This window comes from Elephantulus edwardii, unplaced genomic scaffold (genome assembly GCF_000299155.1).
Source record: "Elephantulus edwardii isolate Elephantulus edwardi_28Jun2011 unplaced genomic scaffold, EleEdw1.0 scaffold00956, whole genome shotgun sequence".
In the NCBI taxonomy this organism is placed as follows: Eukaryota; Metazoa; Chordata; class Mammalia; order Macroscelidea; family Macroscelididae; genus Elephantulus; species Elephantulus edwardii.
In genome coordinates, this window is record NW_006400706.1 from 14,187 (window position 1) to 24,258 (window position 10,072).

General features: G+C 48.7%; 1 protein-coding gene across 1 annotated transcript; it reads right to left on the reverse strand.

Moving 5' to 3' along the window:
* Positions 1-2,176: 2,176 nt before the first annotated feature.
* On the reverse strand, positions 2,177-9,343 carry KRT86 (keratin 86). The gene is made up of 9 exons (XM_006903439.1): positions 8,978-9,343; positions 6,779-6,987; positions 6,173-6,233; positions 5,937-6,032; positions 5,165-5,329; positions 4,720-4,845; positions 4,264-4,484; positions 2,487-2,518; positions 2,177-2,358 (listed from the first exon to the last, which is right to left on the reverse strand). Exons 1-9 carry the CDS (start codon positions 9,341-9,343, stop codon positions 2,177-2,179), a joined length of 1,458 nt encoding a protein of 485 aa, XP_006903501.1.
* Positions 9,344-10,072: the final 729 nt, after the last annotated feature.

Below are 10,072 nucleotides of genomic sequence, written 5' to 3' on the forward strand. Positions count from 1 at the left end.
TGATGTCCCTCTCCAAGGACCTGTCTCTCCTTGCAACATGCCCAAAGTATGTCAGACGAAGCCCAGAATCCTTGCCTCCAAGGAGTTGCTTGGTTTAATCCTCTCCAGGATGAATCCTCTGTTACAGTTAATAATTCTTTATATTAAACTTTTTCTATTCAAATTGTTGTTGTTGTTGTTGTTGTTGTTGTTGTTGTTGTTGTTGTTGATTGCCTTCGAGTCGAGCATGACTCATAGGGACCCTAAGAACAAAAGGCCTGAAGCCTTTCTATAATTATCGGCATTTCTCAAAGTTCATAGAGTTTCCGGAGGCATGTTGTTTAGGAAGTGGATGTCACTCCTACTTCCAAACTTGTCATAGAATGTTATCGGTTGAGACACCTGTGATGCATAGAGACCCTATATGTACAGCAGCTCTGAACCGTCCCTGTTCAAATTGCTGTCCCCTTATTAGCTGCTCACTCTGGCCAACCGTCCCAGCCAGTCATGAGAGTGAACATTTTAGAGCTTCCAACTTAGCTCATTCTAGTGCCTGAACATCATTATTTAAAGTAAAGCCTTGTCAACTAACAGACTCATGAGCGGGGGAGGGGAATAAACAAGGGGTGGAAGAACAATTTAATCGTTTAAACCTCTACCTTTGGAGTAGTTTGTAATGCAGCCATGGATATCTGAACACCTCAGTACAGTGTGGTATATACTACTACCCCATTGTACAGAGAAGAAGCCAAAGTTCATTCAGGATTGGTAACATGCTCACAATTATGGAACTAGTAAATCTGCATACCTGGGAGGAACTACTGCTGTCTCCAAAAGTAGTCTCCAGCAATTTCTGCCCTTTGTATAAAGTTGAGGCACTTCTCACCCCATTAAAAGGTTTTCCATACCCTTGGTATTTACACATGGGGTTGTGTCAACAAAACTCTTTCAAACATTTAATCTCACTTAGAGAGCTTAGAGAGACTTTAGGAACACTGCCTGACTATCCTCATTATATGAGTTACTTGAGCAGTTATTTGCCCAAAGTCACACACTTGTTAAATAGCAGAGCCAGGTCAGGACTCTGCAAATTAGAAATCCAACTTCCCTGACCCTCAACCTCCTGTCCCCACACTGCCTTCCTCGCATGTCTTCCCTCCACTGTCCCCTCCATGCCTTTTGTATAGCCCTCCCCCCAGGAATGCTTCTCAGAGGCAAAATTGTGCTGGTTGAGAACCCCTAGGTAGCATTTAGCAATGCCTGAAGATATTGTCACAACTGGGGAGAAGTACTACCAGCATTTAGCAGCTAAAGCCTAGGGTTGTCACTAAACATCCTACAATACACAGGGCAATGCCACATGAAAATTATTATTCTCCCCCAGATGTCATGGTGATATGTTGACAAGAGAAATCCTTAACCCCACAACACTCTCTACATAGGTAAGTCTTCCCTCATTCCTCCCAAGGCTTGGGTTGCTCCAGGTCAGAGGGGTAGCATTTATGGCTGTAATTTTCATCTAACTAGCTGGATGTAACAGTCCTGAAGATGTTTCTGGCTGAAAGCATGTATCACAGGTGAGCACAAGCATTTTCAAGACTCTGAGGCACCAAGTTTGATTAGCTTCAATTAGTTTATTGGAAACACAGAGGGAAACAAAGGCAAATGTGCAGGCAGCTGAATCACTGGCTTTCTGGAATCCTCTGCAGGCAGCCCTGAAAGGGAGGCATTCTTCCTTCTCAGGGGCCATGTCCTCCGCAGAGTTACAGAAGAACCACCATCAATGTTCCCCCGCCACCCTCCACTCCACAGGCAGTGCACTGAGAGACTCCAACAGACAGGGAGTCTAGGGTGGCCTGCCCACTTCCTTCAAATTTGTGTGGAGGGATTAGGCAGGGCCAATGAATCCAGCAAAGAACAGAAGGCAGAAGAAAAAGGTGAATCCTTAAGGCAACAAACTGACTACTAGAACAAGCTACAGAAAGAGGCCAAGGCGATGTGAACAGCCTTCCTGGGACTCCAGGTGCCTGAGAGGTGGTGCCCAGAGAGAAGCAGGCAGAGAAAGCGTGTAGAACGTGCACATCCGGCGACTAGTCCTGGGGAAGCTGTGGCTGGGGGTGCATGGGGCAGTGAGGGGTGTGTTCAGGTTGCACGAGGTCCAGGCCGGTGAGGGTGACGACGGTGCTCCTGAAGCCTCCTAGCATCTCTTACAGCTAACACTGCAGACACTGGCCCCAGAGCAGGGGGCACAGGCGTTGGGGGTGCCTACCAGCACGTTGCTGTTGCTGGGGCCGCTGCCGATGCCGGGAGTGACAACAGGGGCAGTTCTGGAGGCACAGAGATCGCCACAGACGACGCCACCTCGGGAGCTGCTGACGCCTGAATGGAGGGAAGAGCAGGTGGCACACGTCAGGCACAGCCCCAGGTGGGAGGACAACTTTGCGGCTATAGAAATAACCCTCTCGAACCACCCCTGCTGGAGAAGAGAAAGGACTTGGACTACTTACAGACATTCACAGCGCCAACACCCTCACACAGTCTGTTGGGAAAAGAAAAGAGAGAGATTAGTACAGAGGAAAAGCCCCCAGACCACCAGGCCAAGGTGGAGGATGTGACCTCTGACTCTCCTCATCGTCACTTGCTGAGAGGAGGGGCAATAAACTGGACTAATCCTGGAGCCACCATTGTTCCACACAGGATTTAGAGACAGAGTGGCAGTGTGTGTCGTGCACTCCATCCCTTAGTAACCATAAATCTCTATCTTAACTATCTTAACTTCTCTCAGCTTAAGTTTTCTCATCATGAACATTGACCTCAGAAATGCTGTAAGAGTGAAATCCAATAATGCACATAAACTGCTTAGTGCCTGGCACACAGTGAGCACTCAGAAACTACTAGCTGCTTCTATGCTGGTGCTGACTGAATTGCACATGCATTTGAAGAGTTCCCTTAAATCTGGGCTGATTCAGGCCATTCAAGTGTAAGGTCAGAGGAGCACAGGTTTCTTCTTCCCCTCAAGCAGAACAGATAATGCTGTTTCAACCAACAGTTGCCATGTGCATGTGGGGGAATTTAGAACTGAAACAGGCTCAGAAGTTATCTACACCAATTCTTTCCTTTGACATGTGGGAAAATTGAGTTTAAGAGAGAGAAAATGATGAATGGGAGAGGCAGGGTTATAATGAAGGTCACTTAAGTTGAGTCCAATCCATATGCCCTTTCCACACTGCCTCTTTAAAGGAAATGAGCTTGAGTCCTCCTGAGACCACAGAGGTAAAGGGAAATAAGCTTCAGATATGAGAAGACTCCACAGCCTGTGTCTGGCCACTTCATGCCCAGGTTTCCTAGGTAACACTGAGGTTTCTGACTTTACCTCAAAGGCTCTGTGTGATGGAGAACTAAGTCCATCTGTTTCTAGTGCTTTCTCCTTGTATTTTTCCAACTTCCAAATCCAACTGGGAAAAGCTTCTTTTGCCAGAATTCTTTGCTGATGGTATTTAGGGTCTCTGAGTTCTCCAAAGTATGTACCTCCATCTCCCATCACACAGGAAGCTTCCTGAACGCTCCCCTATCTTGTCACCCTCTGTTCTCCTCCCTGTATGGCCAGGCACCTGACTTACATGATAAAAGGAGTGCTATCTCTGGCCACCTAGAAGGAACCAAGGGCAGTATTTCCCTTCTAAAAGCCTGAGTTTCTGGGCAAACCATCAATGAGAAGAAATCAACTTTCCTCCTCCCTCAAAGAAGAAACCAAAAAGGCAAAATTTCTCAGAGCAAGACATAGCCAGCTCAAGGCACAAGTTCCCTGCTATTTAATCTCAGGTCCACCTGTTGCAGTAAGAGATCGTCCAAGGAACATTATTAGAATAGATAAGAATCAACGGATAAAGTCCTCTACCTGACATATCATTATGGGATTAAACTCTCAGAAGATTGGGGACTAGGAAGCTTGTAAAAAGAGAATGTATGAAGCCAGAGCTAAGGAAGCACGACCCAGTGAAGGTGATCCCAAATTTCTCTGGGACAAGGATCATTTCAGCCTGAATTCTGACTCTTGCCTGAAGAATAGATCTATATGGTTTTCAAAAGGCTCCAACCCAAGATCATGGTCTGAGAGACTCAGGTGAGAATAAAAATGGTACTCAAAGGACTTACTCAAATTATCTGTCCAGTTGCAGGAGAGGGAGGATTGGAAACAGAAGTCGAAGGGTGTCAGGACTGTGAGGGCCAGGGCACCATGAGAAACCCAGGCAAGGCTGGGCAAAAAGCACTTAGGGTACCCACCTCTGCTCCTCGCCCTCCAGCAGGCGCCTGTAGGTGGCGATCTCGATGTCCAGGCCCAGCTTGGAGTTCATCACCTCCTGGTACTCCTTGAGCAGGCAGGCCATGTCCTGCTTGGCCTTCTGCAGGGCCTCCTCTAGCCCAGCCAGCTTGCAGCGGGCATCGTTGAGGGCTGCCTCACCCTGCTGTTCAGACTGGGTCACTGCAGCCTCCAGCTTGGAATTCTGGGGACCAAAAGAGAACAAGGTGGGTTAGTGTCCTGGATTTGCTAAGTCTTTCTCATCCAGCTGGTAAAACCCAGGGCCTTTTCTTCCTCATCCCCTGGAATCCCTCACTGACTAGAACCAAGGACATCTGTAAATAGGATGGAGAATGAAAGGGGAGGTCCACTGTGTACAGACACTAATTGTAACCCTGAGTGAGTCCTCTGAACTTGGACACGGATTGAACCTGGCATACCTGGCACTTGGCGTTCTCCACCTCGGCCGTGAGCCTCTGGATCATGCGGTTCAGCTCGTTGATCTCCTCCTTGGTGCGGCGCAGGGTCTCGCCGTGCCTGATCACCGTGGCCTTCATCTCCTCGCACTGCAAAAAAGCAGCAGCTCATGACCCAGAGCGGATCATCGCACTCAGCTCTGCGGCTGCCCAACCATAAATGTCAATCAAGTCCTTGCTCTAGTCCTCATCCTAACCTTTGCTAAACCTGTCTCTAAATCTAACCCAAACGCTAACCTGAACTCTAGTACTAACCCTCAACTTAACTCCAACTCTCACCTAGCACACCTGTCACACCATTTGCAGCTGCCTGTCCCTCCTTTGTCCATCCCCAGCTACCTGGACAGAGGGAGAAGGCCTCTCTGCACTCCCCTTGCAGGTTCCGGCAAGGGCTGCTGGGCCCGCTCACCTTGCTGCGGTACCAGGACTCGGCCTCAGCCCGGCTGCGGCTGGCGATGTCGTCGTACTGGGCCTTGATCTCGGCTACAATGCAGTCCATGTTCAGGTCCCGACTGTTGTCCATCTTGACGATGACTGAGGTGTCTGAGATGTGGGAGTGAAGGACTCGGATCTCCTAGGGGACCGAGAGCCAATGCATTTAGTCCTGATTCGGGTGGGGAATGCCCATTCCCTGCAGGGACCTTAGTCAACAAATGCCATGTGGCTCGCTGTTCCCCTTCATTCAAATAGAGAAACAGTAAAGCTCAGTGGGGCCTGAGAAGTTATCTTGGGACTTACCACATGGAGAAACTGAGGCCCAGAGGGTGAAAGAAGCTTGACCCAAAGCCATTCAGTTGGGCAGCTGGAGTTTAAATGCCAGGACCAGTGGCAATTAGTCTACCTCTTAAAACAGTTTTAATTGGGAACCCATCCTCTGACCTCCCATTTCCCACTACACCCTCATGTCTGTCCTTAGATAGATACCCACAAGAACTCATTGCACTGATTAGCACATAGGCACACACAAATACTTTATGATGCTTTTACACCGATATGGTTTATGTGAAGAAACACATGAGATCCATAGAACTCATCTGTACCACTGGTCCCCCTGCACATGTGTGTGTTCTTGTCACGCTTCATACATATGGACAGACATACACATATGCACCTCCTTTCCCCACTCTCCCGGCCTCCACATCTCCCTCCGCCTGCCCTGGTTGACAGGCAGAAGCCCTCACCTCATCATAGAGCCGCCTCAGGAAGCTTGTCTCCTCCACTAGGGCCTCCACATTGGCCTCCAGGTCTGATTTCCGCAGGTAGGCACAGTCCACATCCTGAGGGTTGACAGAGAAGAGTGGCATGTGTGAAGGAAGATCCAAAGGGAAGTAGTGCCCCATGGTCAGGGGGTGGCCAGGCCTCATCCTGGAGGCTGCACAGTGTGCCTCTGTCCCTGCCTCATGAACAGATCCCTTACCTTCTTCAGAACCACAAACTCATTCTCTGCTGTGGCTCTCAGGGCTACCTCCTCTTCATACCTAGGATGGGGGAAGAGCGTGGTCAGAGCTGAGGGGTCGGGGGCACAAATGCCACCCCAGCTCCTGAACATGGTCTTCTAGAGACCAAAAAAGAGGCTACCTTCTTCAGATGTTACCTGATTTCCTCAGTGACCTATTTTGCGCATTTTCCTGGCTAGCCTTTGTCTCTGTCAGGTTTATGCCACCCCGGTTCTCCTGCTCCTTGGGTAACAGCAGGAATATACACCCAATCCTTTAAGTTTAAAATTATCCTCTGCATGCTAGATTCAGAGAGCTTGTGCCCTTGGCACAGAGGTAACTTGGAAGGAATAGGGAACACAGAGAGCTGTAACACCATACTGGTTTTCCCCCCTCTTTACACTCCTCAAAGCTAAGACCTCTGGGGCTTTGTAGGCATAGAAGAAAAACCAAAGAATTTAATGAAAGCTAGACACTTCTGAGTCCAGGTAACCTTTGTCAGGAATCTTCAAGAAACTATGTTAAGTGCTAGATGTAGAACCGTGTCTATCTTCTGCCATGCTTTTCTGGGTTCCCACTGCACTCACTTCTTCTTGTAGCCCTCCAGCACCTCCTGCACGTGGTTGAGCTCTGAGGCCAACCTCCCGCTGTCGGCTTCCACGCACTCGGCCTCCCTCCTCAGCGTCTCGATGTAACCATTGAACAGCGGCTCCATGTTGCTCTCACAACAGCGCTGGTTCTGGTAGAACTGCCACTTGGTCTCCAGCAGCTTGTTCTGCTGCTCCAGGAAGCGCACCTGCCATAGAATGGGGGGAGGGCGGTTAAGAGGCTCAGAGGAAGCCCTGAGGGAGTAGGGTCCAGTCCCTTATAGCTCTCTCTGTTCTTGGATACATTTTCAACAGTGAGGACTCTGCCAAGGGCTGAGCCATCGAGTGTCCCCCAGGAAGATAGTTGTGGGGGAGTAGAAAATGTCTGGGCTTGTTGCCAAAGGTCTGATTCAAATCTCAGTTCTGCACATCAAATGAATTTCTTGGTGTTCAGTTTTTCCATTAAAAAAGCGACGATAATAATAGCACCTACCTTAGAAATGTGAAGATGAGAAAGTTAATACACGTGATTTGGTTAGAACAGCCCCTAACAGTAAGTGTTCAGGAAGTTGAACTATTATTGTCATTATTAGTAGGTTTTCATTTACTCATTTAAGCAACAAAACTTATAGAATATTTGAATATTTACTGTGTGGTACCATTCCTGGGCATTAGATATATGATATAATTTCCATTCAATTACCACAACCCTGTGAGGGGATTGATATTATTTCCTCCCAGATAACAGATGGGAAAACTGAGACTCCAAGGTGTGTGATGTCTAACAGCTAGTAAGTGATGGGGTGGGGATTTTGTGTCCCCTGAGCTTCTGCTTTCTGCCTTTACCCATCATAATATGTCCACGAGCAGCTCATCTAAATCCTCTCAGCCTCAAGTTCTTTAATTTGAAAAATGAAGACAAAGTATCTATTCCACTGGACTATTTTGAGCTTAACCAAACAGAAGAACTGTTAGCAAGAAAATGTCCCTAACCTCAGTCTCTGACCCCTGATGCTAGTTCTAAATACCCACAGGGAGGGCTTGTGGACACAGATAAGAGAGTCTCCCAAGAAGTGAAGTGTTTTCCCCACTTTTGATTGTATCCATGGACTTCTCTCTGCGGTTCTGACTTTCTTCTCTTCCATAGTTTCAGCTCTCCATCAATGGAGGAGGCCAACCAATCTGGGCTGGTCCTGCCTCTTTGTCTCACTACTATCCTAGAAAATAACAACTAACAGCTAGCATTGTTTGAACACTTACTACTTGCCAGGACTTTCCATCCTTGAACTCGTTAACTCTCACAGCAAGCTTTGAGGCAGAGACTGTTAGAGAGAAGTTCAGTAACGTGCTGAAGACCCAGGCTGTTGAATGGCAAGGCAAGGACTTGAGGAGGTAGCGTGAAGTTGAGCTCTCCCCCTTCACTTCAAAAGCTGCCCCTTTCCCCCAACCTGGGAATCTGGGCCACAATCCATTTTGTTCTCCCAGTTCCCCCCTCCCCTTTCCAGCACCAAGAGTCCAGTTTAATTTTCAAGGACAGCTTTGCTATTTTTGTGTTGTTTTGTCTCCAGAAGCACACACACATACTCAATTTCTGGACCACATCTAAAAAAACCAAAGCAAATCCATCAGGTCGAGCCAACCTCAAGGTGGCCCCATGAGTTAGAGGAGAATGGCTCCATAGGTTTTCTTGGTTGTAATCTGAAAGGAAGCAGACCATCATGCCTTTCCCCTGCAGCACTGCTGAGTGGGTTTGAACCGCTAACCTTAAGGTTAATGGCTGAGCACAAACCATTTGTGCCACCTAGGGACATTAGCTAAGTCCCTGGGTGGTGCAAACAGTTTAACACTCAGCTATTAGCCAAAAGGTTAGCAGTTCAAACTCACCCAGAAGTGCCTCAGAAAAGAGACCTGTTGGTCAGCTTCCTAAAGATGTCAGCCTTGAAAACCCCTTAGAAGAGTTCCACTCTGCACTCAGAAATGACATAGCCACAACTAATAACAAAACCAACAACAGGGACCCTGGGCCGTACCCAGACCTCAATATGTTTTGCTGGAATGAAATGAGAATGGATTCACGTTTGTTTCTCTCTGCTGTTTCTATTCTGTTTCCTCCACAATCTGGGCTCTTCCCAATCCGAAGTTGCCACAGCTGGGCCCTTCTTTGCCCTCAGGCTTTGCATCCACAGAGGTCTCACTGACCTTGTCGATGAAGGAAGCGAACTTGCTGTTGAGACACTTGATCTGCTCCTTCTCCTCATGCTTGACACACTGCGCATTGGGGTCGATCTCCAGGTTGAGGGGCGTGAGCAGGCTCTCATTGACAGACACGGAGGTGATGCAGGGAGGGCTGGGCCCGCACACGCCGCCAGAGCGGTAGCCGAAGCTGCGTCCGCAGGAGCCAGCGCGGAATCCCCCGCAGACGCTGCGGCTTCCGAAGCCCCCGGTGAGGCCGCGGTAGCAGGAGATGCCGCGATAGGGGGCGGCGGTGATGCAGCAGCGGCCGGGCCGGGGCCCGCAGGCGGAGGCGCAGCTGAAGGCGCGGCCACAGTAAGATCCACAAGCCATGGTGCTTCTTTGGGGAATGGGAGGCTTTGAAGAGGGAGTCGTCCTAGTGGAGGGCACGGTGGACGAGTGTCAGGTGTTTGCGTCTTGGCTCTCTGTGGGCCTTTTATATATACGAGGAGCCAGGCTGCGCTGCGACCAAGGGCTCAGGAGCAATTAGGCTTCTTTATGGGCTTGGGTTGCTTAGCTGCTGTCGCTCATCCCTTAATGTGCTTAATTGGAGCCAGATGTTTATAGTCCTTCTTTCTAAACTATACAATTTTCATCTTCAAAGGGCCAACTCACCATTACCCCCACCCCGATCTCCAAAAATAGTGTTGGAAAACCTGAGAGGTTGGGGAATGGGGTGGGGAATGACTGATTCTGTCTGAGAAGGGGCGGGGCCACAGTTTCTCTGGCTCTGGCCTGTTTGCTGAGGCCATCAGCGCTGTCCATGGTGCTGACTGAACCGAAATCCCATATCAACAGAAGATGATATGGGATTTGGGGTGCATTTGGTGGTTTCTCCGACTTTGATGTGCTCTCTTTCACCCAACAAGATTCATATCTGTATTGTAAAGCATAAACACCTATAAACAGACCCAACACAACCACAACCACTCAGCACATTCAATGTTTTAATCCTCTCTTCTTCTCTTCTCTCTCTCTCTCTCTCTCTCTCTCTCTCTCTCTCTCTCTCTCTCTCTCCTCTCTCTTTTTCTTCTCTCTCCTCTCTTCTTCTTCTTCTCTCTC